A 27,866-nucleotide genomic window follows, 5' to 3' on the forward strand; every position below is an offset into this window, starting at 1 on the left:
ACAGCCCAAGAACACAGTGTTTGAAAAACTGCAGAAGGACTTGACTGAGAAAATAGGTTACGTTAGTTTCAGATGTGCAGCCCTGCAGCAGATCCAGCTCCATCACAGAGCCAGCACTCCCACTGCCTGGATCCACACTGCTGCCCTCATTTAGGTCAGAACAAATCCCAAACCAGACAAGGCAAACCATTGCTGCAGCAGTGCAGGAGAAACACAGAGGAACAAGTGTTGCCTCCAAACACGAGGACTTCTGACTATGCACTCGGGTGACAGCAAAATCTCCTTGATGCACAGGAAAATCTGGATTTAGGCTTCTGCAGAGCCAATGCCAGAAAAGATGGGGCAGACCTCCAGGTGCTCTGTGCAGGGGACATGTTTGCATGTTCACAGAATGACTTGCAATGCTTTGTACACTCTCTTGGAAAAGAGCCCTTGCACCAAACTCACCTTGGTGACCAGGTCTGAATGCCTTATAATGGCCCTCACGAAGAACCTGTAGTCTGTCACTTCTGTTCCCACTTCAACTTTAGCTGCTCCCAGGTAGAGATGCATTTTGTGATTGGCACAGGGGATGGCAGTGAGATCGAAGTTCCTCATGCGGTTCAGCTCCAGCTGAAAAGCCAGAGCTGGCTCCAGGTGCCTGTAAATCCTGTCCTCCTCAAACTGGAGGCACCCAGCATCATACAGGGAGTAAAGGGTGAAAAAGAGGAAGGTGGGTTAAAGAAGCTGAAACTGAAGTTGGAAAAAACTAGATCACAGACATTAGGAAATTTCATATTTAATTTCAAAACTAAAAAATTCAAATTAATGCCACCCAGAATTTTCTGTGTCATGCAGATCATTGGCATGAAGAGCTGCAGTGAAACTGCTGAACTACTGAGAGCAGAACACAAACTGCAGACCAGCAAGATCTCAGACTCACTCCCCCCAAAATCCCCATTTTCACAAAAGCCAGAAAGTTTGGTACTGAATCATTTGGCTGCCTCCAGTGCCCCCTTCTTACACTGTGCCTGAAATCTGCAGGAAGAGAGGCTTCAAGTCAGGCTTCCAAATGCACCAATTTTTATCCCTAAATATCAGCCTCATCATTGTGACTGACATAATTCACTGTACATGTGGGCTAGCCAAGTGAGGGAGGAGAAAGTCCCATGCAAGTTGGGCTGAAGAACTTCCCACCCTCCTGGACTCCCAAGGAACAGCTACATGAAAGAAGCATAAAGCCAGCACTTAGGAAAGTATTAAGAAAATACAAATTACCTTATCCCGAGCACGGAACGTGAAGAACTTTGGGAATTCTCTCTGTCAGAAAATAAAAGCAGTGATGTTAGCCCTCCAAAACAAGTCATTTATCTACCCAGAGTGCTCACAGGCCAGACCTGGGGCAGCACCACAGCAGAGGAGATGGCAGAAGTTGCTACAAGCTACTTTTTCTACATCACAAAAGATGGTGGAAAATCAAGTTACCCTCAAGAAGGCAGCAGAGGTCATTTAAACCCATCTGCTAATGCAATAGATGCTACTTGATTGGCTTTTGATTATTATTGTCAGTTATTAGCAGACAATAACATGGAACTGTCCAGACAGTAGTGGGAAATTTCATCTGGTTCAATAATGACCATGATTACTGTGGAAACATTTGGGAGCCATACAATGACAGCAACACTCCATTATGTAAGCAGATGCACACACAATAATCATCTGTATTCTACTGCTCTTTTCATACTATTACTGCTAGAAATACTCACTTCCCAAGGAAAACCATGAATTGTAATCACATAACTTTACCCTCATGCATTAAATAGTTCTCTACAAAAGTACCCCAAGTATGATTAGTTTTCTGGGTTACTGAATAGATAAAATAGAGAGCAAAGACAGCTTGTCACAATTGTCTTACTGAAAAAAAAATAAAAGGGATCTGACCTGAAGTCACTGAACTTCTGAGTGGCATCTCAGTACCAATGAAAGAAGTGAAGTCCAAGCTTGGTTAAGTGCCCCAGTGCTGGAGCACAGGACTCCACTGAGCAACACAGCTTTTAAGGCTAGAATCCACCTTCCAGGTACTCATCTTCCTCTCCTCTTACAAAAACCAGTCTCCAGAACTTCACCTGACAGCTCTCAGCTGAGCAAACTAAACTGTGGTTGCCTGTGTCTTCAGACTAACCAATGGCACAGGAAATCCTGCCTGAAAACTCAAGCAGTGGGGGTGTTAGGTGAGCCTACAAACATCAACTGTACTCTAAGAAAACAAGCACTGCCATGTTTCCTCCCTTCCAGGCCCTCCTACCTGTCCCTCCTCTGCACGCTGCCAGTTTCTCCTCACATCATCCATGCTCATTCTATCATTAATGTAATTGCTTCCAAGGCATCTGACTAGAGTTGTGGGCAAATATAATAATTAGATGTGCACACACACAAAAATTCTCTGTGCTCTGGTACCAAAATCCAAAAGAGTGCTCCATTTCCTAGGCAGAAGAATTATACCCCTGCTGTGTTCTAATCAACCAACCATCATCAAGACAATCAAAATAATTTGCCTAAATTAGCCAATCAAGACACCCTGCAAACTGCAGAATGTGAAAAGCTACAACAGAAATCATCATAGTTGATTATTATACTAATAATCACGTTAAAAACCTAATGAGATGAGGAAATTGGAAGCTTGCTGGAGCAACTCTCTATTACTTCAACATGCTGGGAACTAATTATATAGACTGTAATTAAAACAAAAACAAACCCAAGCCCAGGCCCTGGCTAAGTTAATAGTTGGTCCAGTAATAAACAGAATAGGAGATGGTAATAAACACTGACACTCACAAAGGATCCCAGAGGTACTCTAGAAACTTTGCTGACAGCTGACATCCCAGGCTGCCTCCTCTGGCTCAGGAACAAGGAGCATCCTGACAAACCATCACTCCAAATGGCAGCTCAGGCCAGGCTTTTTGCAATGACTCCTTTTATCCTGTGGCTCCTTTCTGCCCACTGACACATGATGCAGTGTTTATTCAGAGACTCCTATGTTATGTCCTCCAGTATCAATTCAGTTCTCTAAAATTTCCTTTTTTAAAAATCTATAGCCTCAACTTTCTTGCTCAGGGTCCCAGCAACTCTCCAGAGTCCAGTTTCCTATCCAAGCTGTTGATGGATCTGTACTGTATCTGTACTGTGGGCAGCCATCCCCCTTTGTGATACCCACATTTGTTCAGATTTCCCTGCACTGTCAAGCCCCCTAATAACTTCCAAAATTGTAAAGTAGATAAATACACAAGGAATAAAAATCTGGTTTGTGCCTTACATTGCCACAGGAAGGGTAAACTAGCCCTCACTGGTGCCCAAGCCCTGGGGAAAGCAGTAATCCATAGCAGTAAGAGCATCCAACATGTTCCACACCACTAAGCCACTCTGCAAAATTTAGCAAGTCACTTTAATTACTTTTCTAAGTTATTTCAAAAGCCTAAAGAAATCACCACACTACATAAGAAACACAAAGGTTTAATTCTATGATTATATTTTAGAAGAAAAACCAATATTGGACCAAACAAGTTCTTTATTAATGTGGCAGTCATGAGCTCAGCCAGGTAACAAGAGTGACTTCAGCATGTGAATGGCTCCCTGAACTCAAAGGTGCACTCCTGTGTTTGAAGTCAGCTGTTTGTTTAAATACTTCACTTAACTCTGAAACCAATGCTGGCATTAAATTCCTGACCAAGATCCAAATCCTGAGTCACTCATGTGTCTCCTGGCCTCAGGTCAAGAATACCACCACGTTCTGCCCTTTTTACTTACATGAAATCTCTGATCCACCTCATAGTTGACCTGTTTCCTGAAGTCCTTACAAACGCAACATAGAAGCACAGGAAGAGAAGAAAAAAAACAGCAGAAGAAAGCTAGCAATTAGGATGAAAATCAAAAATTAATTAATTCAAGAATACAAGAGGTGTCAAGATTGTTTACAATTGTAAATTAATTTTAAGCGAATTCATCAAAACCATCTCCAAATTTAGAGAACAAAAACAGTGAAGAGAAAAATAAATACAGTTAATACAGCATTTAATTTGGAAAAAAAAACCCATCAAATGTCAATGCTTCTCTGAGCTAGAAACCCAAGAATTCTGAGCAGCAGGAGAGATATCAAAGTACCTTTTGTGCTACAAGGAAAGTCAGCCTCCGAATCCCGTGTTCAAACAGGACTGATTTCTGTAAAAAGGCAAGGAGGGAATCAGGTGACTGGATTAACAGACAAAGAACACATCCAAACCAGGTCAAAGTCTTATATGAACTGAAAAGCTCTACGGATCCTCCTGCAGCCATGCTGGAAGCTGTCAGTCCCCCTCACAGCTGAGATTTCTCATCCGCTGATCGTCTCAAGGCACACACACAAACACATCACATCTGGAGAGGTAAGGAACCAGATCACAAGACCAGAATATTCCAGCTGAGCCTCACCAACAAAGAAAGCAGAAGAGTCATTTCCAGTTCTTGCAGGAAATACTCTTGTTCATTTGCCAAAGCAAGATGTTCTTTTTTGCAAAGGTCTGCAGGGAGCAGAGCGCAGACAGGGCAAGGCCATTGAAGATGATGGAAAAGGAGTTTTAAAGGAGCTAAGCCAAGGAAACATAGAGCAACTACTTGATTATGGCACAATAAGCACACAGACAAGCCAGACCAAAGCATAGATGTGTCAAAACTGCAAAGGTGAGAAACGATACGTGTTACTGAGGGGTTTTTTCAGCTAGATAAGAGAAGATTCATTCTGGCTGCTTCTTTATCGAATGCCACTAAGGCACATTTCAAATGAGTGCTGCCATCAGGATCTGCCACACCACTGATCTTTTAAACTGTCAGGACCTCAAAATTCTGCTCCTCTTTCTAAAAGTTTTTCCTTTCTCCTCCTTTCTCCAGTTTAAAAGCAAGGAAAAAAAAAATAAAAAAGAAAAGAAGTAAGAACTCAGCTCAACCAGGGACAAAACAACCCCTTTCAGCACAGACTGAAATGTTTTACTAAGGTTAAGCCCTTTGAAAATGAGCATCAGTGACTATATTCATGGCAAGAGGAAGAAAATAACTTTAATAATGCCATGATTTAAAAAGCAAAAATTGTTATTGCTTTTAAAATTCCACAAGTGGCAGACAATAACAGCATAGCAACAGGATTCTGATTACATGGTAATAATGTGGGTCTCACAGCAAGTCCACAGCTATTACAGAGCGATTAGCCATCAGCACCTGGAGAAACTCCATTTGCACTGACTGCCTCAATCTCCTCCACAAGTCATTTACAAGTATATGATCCTAATTTCTATTAAAAAAACCACACATAACATGCTGGGACTGGAAGATTATTTGGACAATTTGGATCAACCTATTTGATAGTTTAATGTGTTTCGGAATTTTTTTTTTCCCTTTATTTCTTTTTTACCCCCTCCCAGAAAATGCCTGGAGCATGATCAAGCAGATGAAAAGCAGAACTAGTTTTAATTTTTCTGTTTGATTCTTTTCTTTGCTTAAAGAGACAGGGAGCTGCAGAAGTCACAGGGACCCCAGCCCCTTTTTGGAAGCCCTGGTTTCTGCAGGATGTAATGCCACCTTCCACACTGGGAAATTAAGTTTAAAAAAGCAGATTTTTAACTGGGAAATGAAGTTAAAAAAGCAAATTTTCAGGCAGGCACCAGAGTGAGGCCTCATGAGGAGGCCACCCCCACCCCAGGGTGTCTCACAACTGACCACAGCACTCCTATCTGGTACTCTCAAGTGTATCCCATACTTAGGAAGGAGCAACAGCACATACCAAAGCAGTTCCAGTTGTGCCAGGGGCATGCTCCAGCACACCACCACCACCAATAAATATTAATTGCATTCAGACTACCACAATACAGAATGTTAATCCCATTTTAATGTCACTTTCCACGCCTCTGTTACTCATATCACAACTGTGGGATACAGCACATTTTCTGGAGAGAGATACTTAAGATCGACCCGATGTGTTTAAAGACTGAAAAGGTCTTGTTGTACCTTATCAAAAATGAAAGGGAAGAAATCCTACCCTGATGGATCAGAATGCAATGCAAAGGGAAACCATCACCCAGAGGTTTCAGAAAGGTGCAGCCACATCCAGCCAAAGAGGTGGTAAGGTTTTAGATGGAATAAAACAAAGATGTAACTGTTGCATGTGTTTGTTTTGAAGAACAAACAAATGAGGAACATACTGATTTTTCCCAAAGCAGCCAGAAGCATCCTGAACAATCACAGTTCTGGAGAGAATCAAGGCAACTTACCTTGCTTTGTGTGAACTCCCTGAACATGGCTGCCAGCCCATCATCATCAACATCACTGTCAGTTTTAATAGCAACATTAAGAATGTGAATGGGTTCCTCACGGGAGGTCTGCAATTTAAAGAAAATATTCCCCATAAATAAATTGTTAACAACTTAACACCTGGGTGTTCTCAAAAGAGCTCCCCAAAAGCACCTCTGGTACACAGATGCCTTTGGGGAAAATGACCTCAGCAAAGCATGCTGCAAACCAAGGAAAACTGTGAGGGAAATCCTAAACCAAGCAGCTCCCTAAATTTGTGATTTCAGAGCAATAAGAGTTAATGTCCATAAAGAGCAAACTGGAGCTTCATTTGGAGAATCCAATTCTGGCAGCCACATCTGACTTGGTTAACTCAAGTGTGCTTCATTAGGATGCAGAAAGAATGCAAGGTCAGGACCTCTCTTCACAAGATGAGGACAGGCAGGACATAACAGGACTTGGGCATCAAGAAAGGTAATGAAATTAAGTGAAATCCAAGTGTAGGAGCAAAACAATGTGTGTTTTCCTATCTACAACTAAATGAAATAATGTGGGAGCATCAATTACTTCAGAGCTCTGAGAAATTACAAAATAAGTATTTATTCCTCTGCACCTGTTCTCCACACCAATGCAGAAATTGAGAGGTTCATCTCATCTTTTCCTCCTAAAAACAGTTCTAAAAGGCAGGATAGAGGGAAGAGTCAGGAAGCAACATAGAAGACAGAAAATATGGCAGCTGAATATGCAGTTCCAAAAGTCCAATGCCCAGAGGAGGTCTGGAAACATAATTATGGGTCTGAACTCTGAGTTATGCCCTGGATCCACTAATTCTGCTGATGTTAAAAGCTACAAACTCAATTTACATGGAGAGTAAGAGATTTAGACACAGTTTTTGAACAGAGTCAGAAAATGGCCACCTACTTGGAATCATCTGCTGTGGAACAAGCAAACAAATCATACAGAAATACAAAAAGCTTTTAACTCCTGCTTCCAGCACTCAAATCAGTGACAAGTATCTGGCCTGCAGCCACTGCAGCACTCTGCACACCTTCTATTTCCAACCTGAGAGCAATCTCAAGAGAAAAAATCCCCACTGTACCTTGTCTTCATCATACAAGGAAGCATGGCCAGCTTCAGGGAAGGTTGGGCTCTGGGGAGGAGAGTCACAGAAGCAACCCATCACTTCATCAAAGATTCTGAAATACACCAGAGAAATACCAGTCACCTCCAAGCTGCTGCTGGCAGGCTGAGAGCATACAGCACTCAGAGCCACAAATCATGCTGCTGAGGAGGGGAGGGAGAGCAAAGGTCTCCTTCTTCCCTTTGCAGGCCTGGAACTCAAAAGATGAGGAGACAATAACTCCTCCACCACTCAAACCAAAGCAGAGCCTGGATCTACCAATACTTGTCAGAGATCTGATGGTTGCAGCCCTCATGACTGCTATGGGCTCTGCTGGGGTTTTTGCCCACCCCTAGGAAGTTGAAAACATAAAGAACACATCCTCCCACAGGTATATGCATGAAGAAAACCATTAGAAGAAATCAGCACGTTTGCAAGTGATGGCCAACCAGCAGAAATTCAAGATGCTGATCCTTCTGCCTGCAAACTGCTCCTACAGCAGTCTGAACTCCAGTTATCTCAAGGAGAGGGACAAGGAGATCCAAACAAACTTCCACCTGAAACCCCAGAAACTTAGCAAACAAGCTCAGGGCCAGCTTAAACCTGACTATAGACAAAGCAAAGATTTTTTCCAGCTCCATTTAGGACTCCCTAGCAAGCTGGCAACACAAACAATCATCCCCCTTCCCCACCTACCTGACAAAGTCTTCAAAGGTGCGGAAGGAGACCATGCCCCCCATCCGCTGGCACGGGGGAGTGAAGGAGTTGTCCAGCAGCACATCACTGACACTTGCTACATGGACCATCCCGTAGTGATTGAGGTTGGAAGAGAAGGACATTCTAAACAGCAATTCAAGAAGATCAGAGTTAGCAGGGGGAAGGGAGAGAAGCACACCACTGGAAGAAGCTCTGCCTGCCAGGAGTGTGGAGGTTCATGCAGCACAAGTGCTGCAGTGCTGGGGGACTCCCTGTCTGTGCCCTGAGTGCCCTTCCCTGGGCCTTCTCCCAGTGGCCAGGAACAGCAAAGAGCCAGGAACTAAGGCTATAACCCTTTTATCTTGAGATGACAGATGAATTATAACTATGCAAAGCTGAATGTGTCTTTCCCCCCCCGTACGTTTGTTTTGCTCTACAGTTGGAATACTGGCAGCAGTAATTCTGACACTTTAAAGACTTAGTACATTGGTACAAATTAAGCTGAGGTGTACCAAGCCATATTATCTTATTGCTTCCACATTTGTTCTGGTCATACTACAATTTATACTCCCCAAATGCAGTGTAGTACAGTGACCTCTCTAAAATCCTACACTGCAAACAGGGTTTTCTGTAGTCTCAGAGCAGTGTACCTACCCCAAATAAAGCCCTTACAGCCTTCCACCTAACTGATCAAACTCATGCCCTCCTCCATTTTATTTAATCTATGCTTTAAAAACATTGCAACTCCCCCCACTCATTGACAAGACAGCATGTGGTCTGGGGGTGTTGAGCTGTTATAACCTTCCTTTTGAACACCCACAATGTTATGGGTCAAGACTAGCAGAGAAAGTTTCTCAGTAAATAAAAAGCATGCAACTAGACAAGTCTTTCCCTAGCTCCTAGAGCTGGGGTTTGTCTTCTCTGCAATAATTATTTCTAATTTCTGAACTGTGCTACGGAGTCATCATCTTAATTCACTCTGGGACCTACTTCAAAAGCTCCCTGCAACATGGTGAGACCTTCAAGCTTGCTCTGAAGAGACTGAACCCCTGAGCTGGGGCCCAGCAGAGCTCAGTGGCAGAGGAACAGAGCACTCACACTTGCTTTGCTCTCCCAGGGGCTTAGGAGGACATTAACAACATTCAGTTTCTGTCCTCCCCAACGGGTGCCACAACAGGAGGCAAAAGGAGATGGGGAAAAAATAAAACTGGGGTGCTGATTCAGCACAGCACATGCTTGGTTTCCAACCTGTAAAGCCAAACAGGGGCTGAGGAGTTGGATCAGCCCCCAGTGTCCCAGGACAGGCCCAGCAGAGCTGCCTGCTGCAAGGCTGGGACCACCCCGTGGATTCCTGACACTGCTCCTCACCACTGCACCCAGATTGCTTTCTTTCCACATAGAGCAAACCATTGTGATTTGGTCCTAAGCTTATTGCTACCAAGTCTAAAGTAGCATCAGCTTGATTAATAGCTCTCTGTGTTTAAAGTCACTCTACATTTCTGTAATTTCTCTCTGATTAAGAGCTGTGAGACTTTCAAGCCCATTTTTACCATTTGCCCCTAAATAGGCTTGTAAGCAGTAATAAATAATAGGTATTCCCCTTTTGAAAGAGAAAAATCTTTCAGGACATGCCTTGGTGTACATTTCTTACAACTAATACAAAAAATACCACAGAACAAGTAAGTAAACAGAAAGACAGCAGACATTTTTCATGTATTATTTAAAACAAGAAATACTTTTCAACTGAGACATGGGAGGAAAAATTAGTGTTCAACACACAACAAAACATGCTGTCAGCTGTTTGAGATGTAGATTCATCTATGGTGTGAGGGAGGTGAGACAGCCTCAACAAATTCTAAGCTAGCTGCAAGAAACCAGAGCAGCACCAGGGTCACTACCAGCCAGAAGCAACTGCCTGTTCTGCTGTGACACCCTACCAGAGGGTCGACAGCCAGGAAACCAGTTCCAAAAGAGACCCCAGAACCAGCATGCTGCTGGAAGTTGACTGTGCACTATACTGCAGGTGAGCTGAGCCACCTGGCAAATTTAATGTTAAAGATTGCAACATGCAAAGCTTTTTCAAAAGGGTGAAGAAAAGCTGAAAACATGTTTTAGACAAAGGGAGAGGAAAAGGGCAGGAATTATGTTAGGGAACTGAATTATGTTAGAGAACTTCCCAAGTAATAAGGGCACTAAAACAAAACATGTTAAAACATCAAGTATTAGGCTACTTCTTTCTAGTCTGCCATTTCAAATTTTAAAAGATGACAAGTACCATACCTGTTTAGCGTGGGGATGTTCCCTCTGTAATTAAACAACCACAGTTAGTTACAGATTGGTTAGTGAAAGCCATAATAAAGAATTACAACTAAGCTGATACACAGACCAGCTACAAGTTTACAATTCACTCAACCAGAATTTGTCACCCATTAGGTATTAGGCAAAATTCAATTTCATTGACCCTGAGAAGGAACCCACCACCTGAATTTGCTTGCCAGGGGGATGAGCACAGAGCACACACACCACATGCAAAGAGCATCCCCCAGGAAACCCCACTGGATTTGCAAGGTTCTCTGCATTGCTACAGCACCTCTGATGCAAGCACCAGCACGAGGAGAGCGAGGGGACTGCACTCCCTGACAGAAGGGCAGGTGAAAAAACAAGCCACCATATCCCACAGGAGGTTGCAAGAGGTGGAGGGAAAGGAGCCAGCTCCTCCCAGCCAAGCTGCAGCCCACACACTGGCTCCACAACCACACAGGAATAAAGCAAGCACACAAACACCAGGTAATGCTTTGCACTTCCAGCATTTGAGGCCTTGGATACCAAAACGAAGAAGCAGAACTTAAGGCAAGTTATAGGAAAAAACTGACAGCTCTCTTTAGAACACCAATTCAACTCTCCATGTTCTTCATGCAGACTAAAGGCTCAGTGATGCACAGAAAGAAGGTGAGGGACACATTTTCATAGCAGCAGCAGAACAGCACAGTTTAGCCCCTCCTAGCTACATTCATGAAAGCACTAGGTAGTGTATTGCTCATTGCAAGATGTAGAAATTGCTGTGATCTGACATTCAGAACCATGTAAAGGATAAATTGGGGAAAAAAAAATAAAAACCACACAGAGGAGGCTTGTGCAAAGGGGTCAGCAAACATGAAAAGATTGAAAGCAAAACGTTAGGGAGTATGTAACTGGTCATGCACTCTCCCCTTCTCTGCAGAAAGCTGTAGCAGATGAAATCACAGACTTTCTTACCATCCTTGCACACAGGCAAGACCCCAAGTTACTGGGCATGAAGTCTTAACAGTACTGGAAGACCAGGGTATTTCCACCACTGACCATTTTTTGTCATAGCAGAACCATGTTCACTACAAGGTTCTGTGTCTGGTGCATTGCACCTAGAGGCACAAAACGTTCCCATGATCTCCTCAAGCCATGCAGGAGAAGGCATCAAATGGCCTAAATATTTATATTTTTTTTGATGCAGTGGGGCAAAACACCATGCTGCAGAGCCTGGGGGCAGGACTGAAAGGACCACAAGGCCTCAAGGGGTTGAGACTGTTTTGGTTTTTTTTTAGCTTGGCAAATGGTAGGAAAGCTGCATGTGATCTACTTCAGTTGGAAAAAACAGTCTGGAGAGGACTGGCAGTTCCTACACCTGGTACACTTGTGTGGCAGTCACTGGAATACTTTCAGAAAACAGACAGGAAAAAAAAACCAGCACAACAAATGTTCCTTTCTGCCTCAAAAAAAGGCACCCTGTTGCCTTGCTGCAGGATCTGGTCCCCAGCCACAGAGCTGAGGAAACTATGGGAAGAATTGCAATGAGGGAAACAAAGAGCCCAGTGGCTGGAGATGTCAGAAGGGGAGAGAGAACACTCTTCAGTCTGCACATTGCAGGCTGGGTTGGCATCTCCAGGGCTTTCACACCAGGAGCTGCACGGTCACTTGTCCCTCAAATGCACTCAGAGGTAAAGCTTTGATATTTGCAGCACAAAAAGCATTCCAGGCCTCTCCCTGACTGCACCTCTGCAGCCTCCACAAGTGGAACCCTGGCTGCAAAGTGTGGGGAGCTGCTGAAGGCACAGCCAGCACCATGCAGCTGAGCACAGGCTCAGAAACCCTCTCACCACCCCAGCCCCAGCCCCAGCCCCAGCCCTTCTCTCTGTCTCTTTTGAACTATTCAAAAGGCTTCTTGACCAGGGAAGCTGATCTCACTAGGAATCTGCTCCATACCAGTGCAAACTCTACTGTTACAATTACTCCTTCTGCTCCAGACAACAGAAATCCTCTTAGCTCCCCTCTGCACCTCCTGTTTGAATCCATTTTCCCTTGCCCCTCCCTTTTTTTTTTTTTTCCCCTCTCTGTTAAACACCAGCTCTCCCCTATGAAAATGATGGCAATGCATGCAAAGCACCACTGGTTATCTCCAGCTGTGATTGAGTGCCAGCACAGGGCAAAGCTTTTGAAATCAGGCAGCAAAGCAGAATCAGCAGAGGTCTGCTGAATAACCCACTTGTAGTTATTAACAGCAGTACCACAGGAGAAAGAGCAATTCCACTGGCTGTGACCAGTGGCATTCCTCTTATGTTTCTTCATTTCTGTAGAAGAATCTAAACAGAAGGCTGTGAAACATGCCTCAAACCATACATTTTGATTGAGTTTTTCCTCTCCCTCTTTCTCTCCTTATTCTCCTGCTCCCTCTGTGATTCAGCCAAGCTGAATCTGCTACTGAAGTCCAATTTGCATAAAATTATCATCGTTCCATTCAGTTTGCTGCCCCTCCAACAGCCCCTTCTTTGCTCTGTTGGAAGATTTTGCCCTTTCTGAAACCAGCAAGCCAAGGGAACTGCAACACATTATGCTGCCTGCTGGCTAATTAACATCAAACCCTCAGCATGAACTGCAGGGATTTACAGGTGTCCTGGAAGTATTTTCCCCTCCTCCCTCCTGGTATCAGCCAGTTCCCCACAACCAGGAGGGGACCTCAGGCTGCCTCATGATACCCCAACAGGCTTCACACCCAGGTCTCCGGGCTGAGACAGGTAGAGTCCAAAGCAGCACCACTGATTCAACACTAGCAATCCAAGGACTCTTTTAGCAGCCACTTTAGTCCACAGAAAAAGCTTCCATTTTGTCAGAAATTCAAATCTTATGAGTATAGGAAGGAACTTGCAAACACTGCTCTAAGTGTATGCAAGTTTGGGTTTCCTATTCTTCTGCAAAAAGCACTGCTTGGAAACAGCAATATTTAATATGGCTTTCAGCCTTCAAAAAGGTTTCTACCTGCAAGCTAAAGAAAGAGGCTGACATAAAAGAACAACCAAAATACTCCATAGATGATGAAACATCAAGACATAGCAAAGGAGAGACCATGCACCATTCTTAAGCTTTAAGATCACAAGTGGGGCACCAAGAAACATCCAGGAGCACAGGAAGAGGAGATACTGGGCAAAACCAAGCACGAGGTGGTCGAGACATTTACACTGATATCCTTGGAAAGAAAAAGCAACTAACAACTAGACCTAACTCCACCCTTGGGAGCATCACAGACAGCAGGATGCAGTCCTGAGGATGAATTCAACCTGGACAAGTCTAAGTGAGGCATCTGCCTGTGTGTCCATGTTTGCTGTGTGTGCATTCCCAGCCCCAAAGGTAGCTGGGGTCAATCAGACAGCTTGTTCAGCAAGTTTCAAAAGTAAAACTCACTTTAAAGCTAACTAAGCCAATTATCAAAACTTGAAAGTTAAATCTGCAGTGCTAAACCCTTCCTTCACTCCTGCCTGGCAGTGACACATCCTGACTCAAGGCTCCCCAGGATGTCTCAAGCCCAAGTGTGGCAGTGAGGATGGCACATGGGACAGTGAGGGAGGCATGGCTCAGGCCATGAGTGAGCAAACAGGATGGGGTACACTTCATTTCCTTTGGGGCTCAACACACTGAGAAGACAGAGCCCTGAGGTATCATTGCCATACTCCAAAATCAAGATGTAGCCAGCATCTCCACGTCTCCCTTGCCAGCAACTGGGTTTCTGACAGAGGGAATGCATTTACCTCCGAGTAAAACAGAGGGATCTGTTTTGTGGGAACACATTTACCTCTGAATTCTTCCCTTCTGATCCTCCAGCACATCTGCTACTGGGGAAGGAAAGATCAGAAGAGCAGCTGAACAACCTGGCTGGGGGAATGCAGGGAGATGGAGAAAACGGGATGCTTTAGGAGGAGCAGTGCAGCAGCACAATGCTGCAGCAGGCTCCAAAAGCTGCCTACAGCAGACAATGTCCCTGTTTAATTTAAACCTTACAGCTTCAAACATAAGAAAGGCTGCTCGAAAGCAGCAGAGGAGAGAGGGATTATTAGAAAAAAAACTTCTGTTGAAAAAGCACCATAATTCCCTCTCCTTCTCCCTATACTAGACACACAATGTTTCTTTGAACAGAAGATTTCAAGCTAAGATTAGGCAAGCAGTGTTTCATGTGCTGAACACCTATGAAAGGCCTTTCAGTGTCTGTCACCTGCCTTGCCATTCTCACAAAGGAAGCTGAACTCCCTGAACACCAGTCAATATTCCACCAGCTTCCCATCTCAGCAGGGCAGTCTGAACAAGAGGGAAGCAGAGAACAGCTCAGAACAGGGCTCATTTCTTTGCCCCACCTTTTCTCCCCAGGACTCTAGCTGACTGAAAGAGGCAGGTTATCCACATGCAAGGGGCTCTGCACAGAAGTGTTTGTTTGCAGTATCCTGCTGCAGTGTGGAGCCATCAGCATCCCATAGATCCCCTCGTGTCCCTGCCTCCAGATTGGATTGCTGCAGTGCCTCTGCTTGGAGAGGGCTCACAAACTCCATTTACCACAGAAGGCACCAGATGGTTACACTGTGCTCCTCATCTGCCATGCACTGGGCAACAAGGAATGCTGGGCTGGAGCTATGAAGCCCTCTATGGTTTCAATTAGAAGCAGCTTGTCTTCCCCTTGCAGTTGGGATCAGTAGGATTCTTACAACAGGATGCTTTCTATTAAATTAAACAAACAATTCCCAAAACAGTTTCTGCCCGCCAAGCCCACCAGGAGCAGGCTGCATTTCTGTGACTTTGTTAGCAGATTGAACAGTTTTGCTCTCATCTCTGCTTCTATGTAAAGCTTTCCTGTGGGTAGTTGATGACAATCATTCAGTGGCCAAAAATACAAAGTCTGAGTGCCTAGCTGTGACTAATCCCATCCAAAGTTGTGACTGTGATTGCTTCCGTTACAATTAAGTCGAGGAAAAGCAGAGTTAAATAGCAATAAAAAAGAATTTAAGTATCAGTTTGCTATTTGCTCTACATGAATATTTGCCTGGGATGTCTCCACTTTGGGGTTTACACTTGGAAGGCATTTTTAGCTTGTCAGTCTACAAGTTCATGCTACATACAAAAAACACAGGATGAAAGTAGAACATAGTGAAAAACAACAAGACTTAAGCAAGACAGTGTCAGAGGCTTGAGATTTCTGTGTCTTGGGCTTAACATAAGGTCTGCTTTTACAGCAAGCTTCCATCTGAAGCCCCCAGGTTCAGCACTGCTTCAGCACCCAGCCACACAATAGCTACACAAGTAGGTTCACACTGCAAGGAGCTGCATCAAGCAACAAAAGCCAAATTCATCACTAACAGACAGAGGTGCAGCTCGAGGGGACTGAATTCAAGCAGTGAATTTGTCCCCAAGCCTGCTGGCCTCTGCACAAGGGCTGTGATGCATTTTCAGTCTACCATCAGCAGTCCCAATGGATGAGAAGCAGAGCTGAGCTCAAGAACATTGCCCCAGCCAACTCAGCATAAAGGGGAGAAGAGATTTCAGGACAAAGAAGCTGTTCCCCAGGCAGGTAACAGTTCTCCTCTTCCATCTGACCTTGTCCAATTAAGTTTGTGATCAGTAACAAAGCAGGGGGCAGCATGGGCAGGCCAAACAACCCCCAAGCAACAGAGGTAACTGAAACCAGCACAGAGAAGAAATGGAGAAAGAATGATGGGGGGGTGAGGAGGGGAGGGAGTATTATAAAGGGGTACTAAAAATAGTGTGCAATTATTTACAAATATTCTAGAAATGTAGGAAACAGATGAGACCAAATGCATGTCCCATTTGTATCATGAGTGTTTTGTGTTGAGGACAGTCATTCGTTTCCAGCAAACCAGATTCTGAAAACCATTTCATAAAATGTACTGATGGATTCTCAATGAAGCGAGACTGGACTCCATCGCCCAGGCCCACCAAAAATAAAACAAGGAAAAAAAGATATTTGGAAACAAAGGAGAAAAACAGGACTGGTCCCACAGTGCCAAAGCAGCACAGACCAAGAGTGGCACCCGGTGGCCACGGAGCTCACTGCGCCTCTCGGCACCAGCAGCTCTGAGCTGCCGGGAACAACAATGAAACAGTCTGAAACACCCTGATGCCAGTGAAAAAACACGGGGACTGACTGACCTGACAGATGCTGAACAAGTTCTGATAATCAGGTTTGTTAGGGGGTGGCTTTTTATGTCTTTTTCTTTTTTCTTTTTAATTATCTTAGCACAGCCCAGGAGGTATAACCCTTCCAGAGGACAGGGCAGCAAGTAGGGGTTGCTTTTGGTTGAAGTCATGGTAAGTACAGTCTGAAAAATACTGACTGAAAACCAAAGTGTGTCACAGCTCTGGCAGTTCTCTATAAAATGCATTCATCCATGCATCTTGGTCTCCTCAGTCAGAAAACATTTCACCTCATCCAGTAAAGCCAGGTTTGAAAGTAGAGTGAATCACAGTTAAGAGAGGGTTGGCAGGGGAGTGCTGCAGGGTGGGGACACAGACTGTTCCACTGTTCTTTATTAAAATTCCAAGTACTTGATCAATTCTGCCTGGAACTGTATTTTTGGGAGGCTTGGGATTCAGCTAGAACTGAAGTTCCAGAGGAAAGTTACTACAGAAGCCAAACTTAAAAAAATCAGAAAGTAACATGAAAACTGTATCATATTTCAATGAATCCAAACTATACAAAACTGCTAATGAAAACTACATCATATCTCAATGAATCCACACTGCAGAAAGCTGCTACCTACAGCTTCCAAGGTTTAAACAAAAGAACTGGGGAATGAAGGGTTATCTTCAACCCTTTGTGCTTATTTGAGTCACTGTCACTGGCCCCTTCTCTACCAATTCTATTGCAAGTTTTAGGGTGTAGCCCCTCTTAAACCTCCAGTTCCAGAGGTGCCTGGCCACGTGGTCTGACCTGTTAGGGTGGGAGGTGGGCAGCATGAACTGGAACTCCACCACGCAGGTGTTGTCCTTCAGCTGGCGGTGCTGGACGCTGTTTAACTCGTAGGCAATGTAGGCTCTCCTCACATACACCTGGGTACAGAGAAACTATCAGCTGAACTCTGCTGAGGGTACAGGAAGAGAGCAAGAAATACACCAGACTGCAAAAATATGAAAAAACAAACAGGTTTCTCCAAATGAATAACCTAGATAGAAACGTAATTCAGCCAGAATTCCAAGTTATTGCTTGAGGAAGGCCTGGCAGGAGCCAGCACAAGGCACACAGGGCAGGCTGACCCCATTCTCTGACTGCAGCTCCACTTCCAATCCTTTCAGCCATCCAAGTTTTCAGGCAGAGATGATAACTAGAATCTGAAATTTCAGTCAGTTATGAATATTAATGCTGCTAAATGCCAGACTCAGAGTATGCCAGATTCTAGACAACCTACAGATCTCTTAATCTTGCAGGGTAACAGTGCTCAAAAAAACATCAAAAATTTAAAAATATTTATTCTTTCAGTGGGCATAAACTTACCTCCAAAGCTGCCATTCTTACCACCTGGTTACTGTGGTAGAAAAAGTTGGGTAGCACATCAAAGATGGATGTCTCAGACAAAATGAGTTTCTAGAAGAGAACACATGAAGCAGAATTTTGAAAGAGAACTTCCTGTCTCACAAACAGGGCCGAACAAAAACCCCAAAACAAGCCTGGTAAGTTCTGATTTACAGGCTTTTCCTGTTGTTCATCAATGATTATGACCTTTTTTTTATATTAAATCATAAAACTGTAAAACATCTCAAGCTGGAAGGGACTCACAAGCTCTCAGGGTTATCTAAAATTAAACCATGTGACCAAAGCATCACCCAGATGCTGCTTGAACTCTAAGAGTCTTGGTGCTGTGAATGCATCCCTGGAGAGTCTGTTCCAACCACTGACAACTCAGTGAAGAGCCTTGTAGACCATGATGAGGTCCTTCAGATATCAGTGCAGGAATGAACACAAAAGTCAGGGGGAATCTAGAAACCAGAATAACACAATTCAAAGCCACGGGGACCTTGGGGCTAGAGGTGAGCTTTAATACAGAAGCACTACAGTCAGTGAGCAGAAACCAGGGAAACACAAGTTTGGGTACCTGGAGGTTCTCAATGCAGAACTGGTGTCCATACATGTCAATAGCAGAGAGGAAGATGGACTCCACCTGGTTGTGCCTCAGCTCGTAGGATGGCAAATGGGAAGCAATGAGAACCTGGGAAAGAGCAAACACAAGGAGTGTCAGTGCAAGGAGCTATGCAGGGCCACAGGCAGGAGGCTGCCACCTCCGAGGTACCACCAACAGCCTGCTCCATCCCAGAAGAGGCCACTGGCTTCTCCTGTGAATTCTGTGGCACCTGGGTGATGCTGCAAACTCTCCCTCCCTCCCCAGCCTCATTTGTGTATCTGCTGGGTTTGTATTATTGGCAATTCCCCATGGAGAAAAGGAACAGCTTCAATCAAGTTCCATCAGTGCATGTGATTTAGCACTGCAGAGCTGCTAGTCCTGGGGATTGCCTGACCGGCTGTTAATTGGAAAGCAGAACTGGCAGGCAGCAGCTGTGGGGAGGCCAGCAATGGAGACTGCCTCTCACAGCTTCCCAGCAGAGGAAGCAAGAGACACTGGTGCCAGGTATTAAATGCCCAACATGAGGAATATGGAGATGGGAAGAGGAAGCAGCTTGCAGGGTAAAATGAAGTGAAAGAGCAACATAAAGACATACAGAAGGACTGCAGCACCACCCCCAGCACGCTGCTGAGAGGTTCAATAACTGAACGGTTCAAGGACACAAATACAATCCTGAAGGAAACATAAGGTCACTGAGCAGCTTCAAACACCCCATTCATTTTGAACAGTCAACCTCTGAAATAAAAGGAGAGATCTCCAGAGTGTCAGCTTTCCTGCTGAAGACTTTTAGAATGGAGATAGAGACTGTGGAGTGAGAGAAGTGATCAGACTACGGGGTCAGCATTACTGTGAAATGATTATGCCCTCTCACTCCTTTCTAGCTACACACTAACTGCTAAGGAGGACACTCACAATAATATCCAGGTGAATATCTGACATTTAAATTATTATCTGTACTAGACTCTTCAAACTGACACTACTAGAGAGTTTTTTCAATTATTTGCAGCTTCAAAAGAAACTTAAAACACAACTCAAAAGCTCGCAGAAACCCTGCAAAAGACCAACATAATTCTTTGCAATAATTCCTTAGCAGCTGCAAAGAACATCTTTGTTCTCTTGTTTCTCCCTGTTCTCTGCACACACTGATTGGCAATTGTAAGGTAGCTGATGAACCCAGAGATCATGTCCTGGCTGTTTACTGCACTCCTGCCTGCACTTCCAGGCAGCCTGTGCTTGTCAGGTTCACAGACTATAAAGCCAGAAGGAACCACAGAGAACACGTACTTCAACTTCCTCTATCACACACAGGCTACTCTCAGTTAACTCCTACATGAGCCAGACAAAATTTTCTGAGGGAGAAGGGACAAAGAAATGTAATCTTAACTTCAAATTTTGCAGTTCTGGGGAATCAACTGCAATCTCTTTTTTTTACAACAGATAATCATTGGTCAGCAATCTACTCTTCGTTTTGGCACAGTAATCAAAATAAACATCAAGGGGGTATAGAGTTTCCAAAAGAGGAAGCTCCAAGTGGGAGCAGCCTGCACTGGCCTGAGCAGCAGTGCCAGTGTCTGTAGCAGGGCTCAGCCTGGCTGAACACCTTCCTTACCTGCCGTGCTCGCAGGGCCACTTTGGCGTTGGTCGTCTTGCTGAGCTGGGTCAGCTCTGTCAGGATATTAATCAGCTCATCTGTCAAGGTGGGGTCACGGCCACAGAGCTGGTCCTAAAGTAAAGAGAACTGAAAATGTTTACAACAGAGGAAAAACATCTCCTGTCCTCCTGCAACAGAGTTTAAAGCTGAAGAGAATGGCACCATCACCCATAGTATTTTAGTGTATGTTTCGGCATCCAAACACAAGAGAAACACTGACCTGTCAGACTCAAGGAAAACATTTCCCACTACCCAATTTTAGCTTTGCACCAGAAGTCTCCCGTTTAAATGTAGTGAAATGCCTTGTGTAGCACACAAAGATTAGCACATCTCTAGCATAAGAGATGACCAGACAAAAAGAGTTGAACAAAAAGAGGGAGAAGCTCCTGAAGCCCACTTAAAAAAAAACCACAAACCCCCAAAACCCTCCCAATTCCACACCCACAAACCAACCACATCAGCAAAATCAGAAAAAGATTCTGCCATTCCTCTAACAAGACTAAACAAAGCCAACTAAAACCAGAAATAATACAATGGGCTTCCTTCCACAGTACAGGAGTGACTCCTAATATTTCTTCTACTCAGAGACCCCTGGCTCTGAGGAGGTTCACTAGCTTCACCTTACTGTCTGAACTGGCTGGATAAAACAATAAAACCAAACAGCATCATTTTAAGTGTTAATGCTGTTTCAAAAACTGCCTTGGATTAAGCTATTAAAAAAAGGCAGACAGTAAAGACTTTCCTGGACAGAGGAGGCGTGCTGCCATGCACATTTTCTTCCAAAAATAGTTTCAACTCCCATGAATAATCCCAAGGACTTCAACTAATCCCACTGGCTTGCAAGCCTCCTCCCTCCCACTCCCAAAGCTGGAAACCCTCTAGGAACCCTTAACATGTTTCTTCTACACAGCACTTAACAGCTTTTCTCTTGGTAAATGAATCATAATTCAAGAGCTGCCTTTGTTTTATTTGAAGCACAAATTCCTGGGTGTTGTACTGTTACTGCTTGAGGTAACAAAAATCCAAGAGGACACAGGACATCTGCCATGCCTCAAGCAATGCTCTGCAGCTGAGGTGAGGATGTGTGGACAACAGTCAGCTAAGTACATAAAATGAACATACAACTTCAGATCACACTATATTTCAACAAATATATGAAGGATGAAGTAGTTCCCATCCTGCCTTAAACGCCTGCTAGCTAAAAAAGGTGAATGATGGCAGCATAGCCCTATTACTAACACCATCCTCAGAGCCTCCTGTTAATAATGGATTCCCAGGGATACATCAATAACAGCAACATAAGCATCAAAGTATCTCAACAAGATGTGTGCCCTTGCAGGACACACTTAACCCATCCCACACAAATAGCCATAAAACGCCACAGCCTTGCCCATGGTGTCACCGCGGGCCCCTCAGACATGAAGCGTGAATGGGGAGAAAGAGGAATCATGGCCTTCTGGTTAATGGCGTGGCCTGTAACTCACCTGATGGCAACCCCTGGCCCTGCCATGGATGTCACAGTGACCAGAGGCACATCTGAGCCCCGTGTCCTGCCTGCTGGCAGTGATACTGCTTGTCTGAGCGCGGGCACCCTGCGCTGCCAGAGGCCCTAAAAATGGCGCCCGCATTTCCCGCTCATTCCCCACCTGCTCTCACAGCGTGTGGGATGCTCCCTCCAGGAGCAAAGGGGGAACGTCAGCTTTTACTTGAGAGGGAATAACTGAGGGTGGTGGTGGGAAGAACACCCGTGCAGCAGCAGGAAAGGTCCCTCTGCCTTCCCCCTCTCCCACCACACTCCCTCAGACCAACGCGAGGCACTCACCGCTCACCCCCCATCTCCGCGGAGGTGGGGAAAGAAAAGACCAGACAAAAAGTTTCAGTCCCGTTTTAGCAAGAAATAATCAGGGTGACAACAACAAAATAAAGCAGGTAGCTGGCGCCGGGCCGGGTTTTGCCTTCACTGATTGGCAAAGGCAGCGAGCAAAGCCTCAAAGCAGGTCTTTGACAAGGGCTAACGCCTCCCCGGCACCCCCGTGTAATTACACACTCGAGTGCCCGGGCTCTGAAGGAAATTGAAGGCCTGAGCTGAGAACAGCTGCCATTTTCTCTCTCCATCACGCCAGCATGATTACTTGAGAAATGAACAGCCCCGGCTCAAAGCTACACCAGAATTCTCAGAGGAAATATGGCTCCGTGTTCAAATAATGAGATTCTTAAGGCAAGCGTTACTTACAATCACACCGCGCACCAAAAAGGGAAAGAACAAAAAAAAAATAAAAAAGAGGAGAGCTAGAAAGAACGCCAGAGCCCTTATACCTTACAAATTAGAATTTAAGGAACCCAGCCTCAGCCTAGGACAATTATGACTCTTTTTCTGCTTTTCAGAGTTATTTTGTGGGTGGCTATTTTGGACATATTTTTGGCAGTAACAGACTTTTTTTTTTTTTAATTAAAAAAAATGAAAATAAAAGGTGGTCGGGAGAGAGAGGTAGTATTTTAATTAGCCTCTTAAAAAGCAGGATTCCTAACTCTAGTCTGTTGAAAATCATGTTGCAGCTAAATTAATCCTGCCTTGAGGAAGCTTGGTATTCATTCTGCTTCAAAGCATTATGTGGGAAAAGAATCTCTTTGAGGCTTTCTAGGAAACGGGGGGAAAGAGACATTGCTCAATTGTTGTTTTTAAATTATTTTTCCTAGAAATACAATTTACTGGAAGTTTTACCAATTAGAGTGGGACTGAATTTAATGAGATCCAAGATTTTTCATGGAGTAACAAGCCAGAAGAACATGAGAAGGTGATGGCAGGTCCTGGCTTGTGCTTCTAGGGTGGAATCTACATCTGTCCAAGAGTAATTCCAGCTGCAGAAGATTCCCCATCACCTTCCAAGCCTGATGACTGAAAATTTGCCTCTAGCACCCTCCCAATGTAAGAGCCAAGTCTGCATTCTTATCTCTCCAGAGATGCTCACAGATCACTTGCATAATTAGCCCTCATTGCACTCTGCTAGGCAATCAATGCAGGAGAGTCATGAGCCAGAAGGTTCACAGCCATGGAGCTGAGCAGCACGTTCTGGGCCTCCTCTAGTGCATGGATTACCTGCTCCACATGAGGAAAGTCCACACTGCTAGAAAGCTCTTACCTTTAAAGGGTAAGAGCTGTCAATTCAGGGCCTTTCAACACATCAAACATCAAACTAGAAGAAGCAGCAAATTTCTACAGCACTGAAAGACAACTTACAATGAGCATTGTAACAAGCAGGTTCTTCTTGGTGACCTGAGCATGTGAGAAGATGTAGTTCAATACAGCATTCATATCACTTTTATTCTCTTCCCGAAGGGTAAAGACACACTTGTCATAGTGACCTGCAATCAAAAACGCACATTTTTTACAGTCTTGACACCTCTGTGTCATATAGTACATGTGACTAGATGTGTCTTTTGGTTTTTTACATTCAAATTTTGAGAGTCTGGTTTGTATTGTGTACACAATCAATTTTGGGAAGGAAGAAGTGCTCCCTCCAACTACAAAGTTTCATTCAAGCATCCTACTCTTATTAAAACAGTTCCACAACAAACATGTCTTTTGCAAGGAACACAGAAACAGTGAGCTCGGTCTTTCATTCAAACAACAATGAATAAAATAAGAGCAAAAAGACTGGTATCATCCTCTCCCACCAGCAAACTGAAGTAGAAATGGATCTGCAGTACTCTTAGACTGGTGCAGGAATTGGAACAGGACAAAAGAAAAGTAGAGCAAAATCTGAACTACCTAAGAACCAGTGCCTGAAAATGAGCTAGTGCTTCATTGCCATCTTGTGCCAGGACACAGCAATGCAATGCATTTATTTCAATTCTCAGTTTCAGGCTGAGGTTAAAGGTTTGTTCTTATGAACACCAAGCAGCTTCCTGGTAATTTACAGCAGCCACAAATAACTTGGTGACTTTTTTCTTTACTGCACTTGACTTTCTTACCGTAGGACTGAATAAACAGGCAAGATAGCACTGAATAGTGTGGTGAACTGAAATAGTCTTTCTGATTCCAATTTTTTGCAGGTGCTAAGACATAAAGGAAGAAAAATCAGGCTTCTAACATGAAGCTTCAGCATGTGGAACACCCAACTGGGGATGCTCTACTGCCAGAGCGAGGGAATGCTTCTTCCTTGAAGCAGGCCTTGGAGCCCTCCTGGGACCAAGTGTTATTCTCTCAGAAATCAAATCCTTGATGTCTTTAGGAGACTCACCATGCTGAAATTGAGTCTCCACCTTCAGATACTGACGCAGCAGATCCATCACCACAGCTTTCATGTGGCCTCGAATGCCACTCCGGTACCTGCAGAAGCAACTCAGTCAAACCCAGTGCCAGCCTGAGGGAAGTATCCAGGCTTACTCCTAGTGACTTGAGTGTAACAAAACCAGCTGAATAAAGACAAGCAAGCTCAGGTCTCTCAAGAAGCAGCAAAAAGAGTTAGGGGACAGCCCTGAAAAGAGCTCACCTCTGTACAAGCTGCACAATGCTCTGGGTGTTCATGAAGAAGACCTCACGTTCTGACTTGCGGTTCAAGGTGGCCGCGTGGCTATCCAAGATATTGGCAATCTGAAAGGGAGCAATCACGTAACAGTCCCAGTCCTGGCTGGGACAATCTGCCTCTTTCAAGTTGTACTGAGCAACGAACACACACCCCCAAGTAATGGAGGGAAGCCTTGAGAGTCTAGTGATGCAAAGATCCCATGTTCAAATGCACCTTTCAGGTCCAACTGACCTCCAGGGAACTTAAACCAATTTTCTCTCTGCTCCAAGGCAAACCAATTTTTATTCCTTTATATAAGTGTAGTTGATCACCTGTTGGCTGGGAAACTGGCAAAGAACTGATGTGATGTTGCTAGCATACTGGGCCATCTCCTTCTTGATGGACTTCTCAACATTGGGTGGGATCCGTCCGGAAACACTGGTCATGATGTCCTGAAGTTCCAGCAGAGGCAAAGAGGGATCTCTCAGGGTCTTCATCAGTCGCTCAACCCAGCCTTTCACCTGAAAAAAGGCAGGGTAAAGACATGAGTGAGGAAAAGAACAAGCAGAAAGAAGGGAGAATGTGAAAGGCTTTTCATTGAGGTCTTCTTCAGTACTGTTTTATCACACAGCTAGTCCAGGCACTGAGAGAGACAACTGGGGTAAGCTGACTCAGATTTGTCCACTCTTTCCTCCTCCCTCTAAGATTTCCACCCCAGGTAGCTATGCAAGCAGCTCCCATGCACAAGGCTGTAAGCTCAAGCTCAACTCCTCTTTGGCTTTGGTTTAGGTGCCATGGGGGCTCTCTGGTGAGACCAACTTTAAGGAAGTCCACAAAAATAAAACTGAGCTGGCACTAGCAGGGTAGCACTGCTCTGACTCTTGGTCCTCTGGCTGTGACATGCAAGTTGGCCAGCTTTACCTGGAACAAAAAAATATCTATGCTCTCATCCTGAAAGAAGAAGGAACCAGTACCTTGCTGCTGAAGAAGGGCTCTGGCAGGCAGTACCCATTCATCACATTGACCAGGTTGTCCAGGACGTAATGGAAGATGCGATGGAGTTTCTCTCCCCGAAGTGCTGTGCTCTGGATCTGTGGCAAGGCCCCTGTGTGCAGTTCAGCCTGGAAACACAATAAACAGCAGTGCCACTACCCCTCCTGGCTGCCAACAGCCATCTGAGTGACCCTCAAATGGAGGCTCAGAATTAACTTGGAAAAAGTCCCAGAGTGAAAAGTGCATTTGGTTGAGGGAAAGAAAAGTTATGAGCTGAAACTTCAACAGTTGTATGCTGCATACACCCACCCTTCCAGCCACTCCTCCAAAAACACTACACAGTTGACCTTGTTTTTTAGGCCCAGGAATACTGAAAATCTCAAAGAAAAGCACAGGAAAAGCCAACAGTTCAGTGCTGTCATTTACATTCCTACATGCCAGCCTCCCATCCCTAAATGGATATATCTTTTTGCTTTTCACCTTTAAAAATATCCCTGTCCTAGGCTATTTTATTTGCTGCAGTTGCTTTCATCAGGTCTGACACTCTTGGAGTGGGATATCAATTCCCACCTTCCCAAAGAGAGTCACTTAAAGAAGAATACACAATCAAAAGAAATGAAATAAACTTGCATAGGAGTAAAGCAGAGAGAAAAATCTGGCCAGCCTCCAATATCCTTGACAGCCATGCACCCACAATAGTGATGAGACAAAAAGAGAACAAAAATGGTACAGCAGCTTAGCCTGAATCACAGCAAGGCAAAAATCTGAGTCCTCGTTTTCATGTGAGACAAATAAATGGTAAAGTGGCACTGGAAATGGTAAAGTACATTAAACAAGTCTGAAACTGGTTCAGTACTTTGGACCAGACCATACCACTCCCACCCTTGCTCCCCAGGGAAAACCACAACAAACATCTGTGCTTTCTGCAACTTTCTCACCTGCTGAACCCTGCTGGGATCATCCAGCTGGAGCTTGGCAATCACACAGCCTGGATCCAAGACAGCCCCTGGGCGTTTGACATAATGGATGCAGCCTGATTCCCCTGCTGTTAGTGTCATCACCATTTTCATCACCTGTAGCAAGAAAATGGGTTACACACTCAGCTTCTATGATCCCCAAATGGTTTTAGTTTTGTGAGTCAGCAGCCAACGTAACCTACATGAGAACCTTTTGTGCTCAGGCTTTTTCCATGGCTTAAAAGCACAGACACAGGGAATGGAACCCCAGGCACTAGGGTGAATGGTAGAACAAACTCCAAGGCCACAAAGGAGTGCAGCAGGAAGCCATCCCCAGGAACATCACCTGTTCCACACTGCTTAGACCCCCAGAGACTCAAGAAGGTCCCAGATTCAACACAATGAAGGAAGCAGATACAATTCACTGCTGCAGCTGCTGCACTCTGAAGGCCAGGAGTGGGAGAGTCACTATCAAAAGCTACAGCAACACATTTCCTTCCAGCAGAGAGACCTAGGATTAATTTCTAGAGGCCATAGGTCTCAGAGCACCCTTCACAAGCAGCAGTGTTTCCTTAGATCAACCAGGGAAGCTTCTGAAGGAGGGCTGGGTATGGGGGAAGCAGTCTAGCTTCATCATGCTATAGTCTGCACCACAACTGGAAGCAGAGGAATTGAGTAGGTGGTTCCTTCTTAGCCATGGCTGTCTTAAGGGACTCACATAAAATATCTGGATCTCTGGCTTGATATTCTTCTCCTACACATTGTCCCCAACTGCTTTAATTGCCCCTCAGTCAACAACACCTCCCCTCAAATCTGCTCTGAGCCATGCACTCCTACACAGCCTCTTGTGCTTTCCTCACAGGGATGCAGAAATTGTTCATCCTCCTCCTCTCCAAGAGTTAAGTAACTTCCAAGGGAGAAGGGAGGAGTGAACTTAACTCATCTGATGAACCTGATAAAAGATCAAGTAATCAGAGAAGTCTTAATTTGTCACTTAGTCCTGGCATATAACTCTGCTTCTGAGTCTGGATTAATACCAAGTTGTGGTCTACAACGAGAAGGCCCTCTTCCCCACAGTATGCATGGATCCCACTCTCTCTTGGTATCACAGTGAAATGACAGGCCCACTGCTGAGAGAGTTTGCTTATCACTTGGTATTACAGTCATTAACACTCTAATTTCTGCTGTTAAGTAATTTCTTCCCCACCCCTCAGTCTCCCTGCCGAA

General features: G+C 44.6%; 1 protein-coding gene across 8 annotated transcripts in view; it reads right to left on the minus strand.

Moving 5' to 3' along the window:
• The window catches only part of ACACA (acetyl-CoA carboxylase alpha), a 117,479-nt gene that overhangs the window by 54,790 nt on the left and 34,823 nt on the right, over positions 1–27,866 (minus strand). For 5 of the 8 annotated variants that reach the window (XM_030462599.1, XM_030462597.1, XM_030462592.1 and 2 more), the window contains 18 exons: positions 26,622–26,756; positions 25,665–25,811; positions 25,023–25,211; positions 24,676–24,776; positions 24,424–24,512; positions 23,421–23,545; positions 20,141–20,254; positions 18,505–18,618; positions 17,907–17,996; positions 17,346–17,464; positions 10,388–10,411; positions 8,108–8,251; positions 7,391–7,487; positions 6,273–6,380; positions 4,138–4,194; positions 3,784–3,828; positions 1,258–1,299; positions 448–663 (listed from right to left, as the gene is read on the minus strand). In XM_030462599.1, the coding sequence (XP_030318459.1) occupies positions 448–663; positions 1,258–1,299; positions 3,784–3,828; positions 4,138–4,194; positions 6,273–6,380; positions 7,391–7,487; positions 8,108–8,251; positions 10,388–10,411; positions 17,346–17,464; positions 17,907–17,996; positions 18,505–18,618; positions 20,141–20,254; positions 23,421–23,545; positions 24,424–24,512; positions 24,676–24,776; positions 25,023–25,211; positions 25,665–25,811; positions 26,622–26,756 (1,956 nt within the window). The remainder of the gene's footprint in view (positions 1–447; positions 664–1,257; positions 1,300–3,783; positions 3,829–4,137; positions 4,195–6,272; positions 6,381–7,390; positions 7,488–8,107; positions 8,252–10,387; positions 10,412–17,345; positions 17,465–17,906; positions 17,997–18,504; positions 18,619–20,140; positions 20,255–23,420; positions 23,546–24,423; positions 24,513–24,675; positions 24,777–25,022; positions 25,212–25,664; positions 25,812–26,621; positions 26,757–27,866) is intronic. The other 3 variants (XM_030462593.1, XM_030462594.1, XM_030462595.1) reach the window with 3 other exon arrangements.

This window comes from Calypte anna, chromosome 19 (genome assembly GCF_003957555.1).
Source record: "Calypte anna isolate BGI_N300 chromosome 19, bCalAnn1_v1.p, whole genome shotgun sequence".
In the NCBI taxonomy this organism is placed as follows: domain Eukaryota; kingdom Metazoa; phylum Chordata; class Aves; order Apodiformes; family Trochilidae; genus Calypte; species Calypte anna.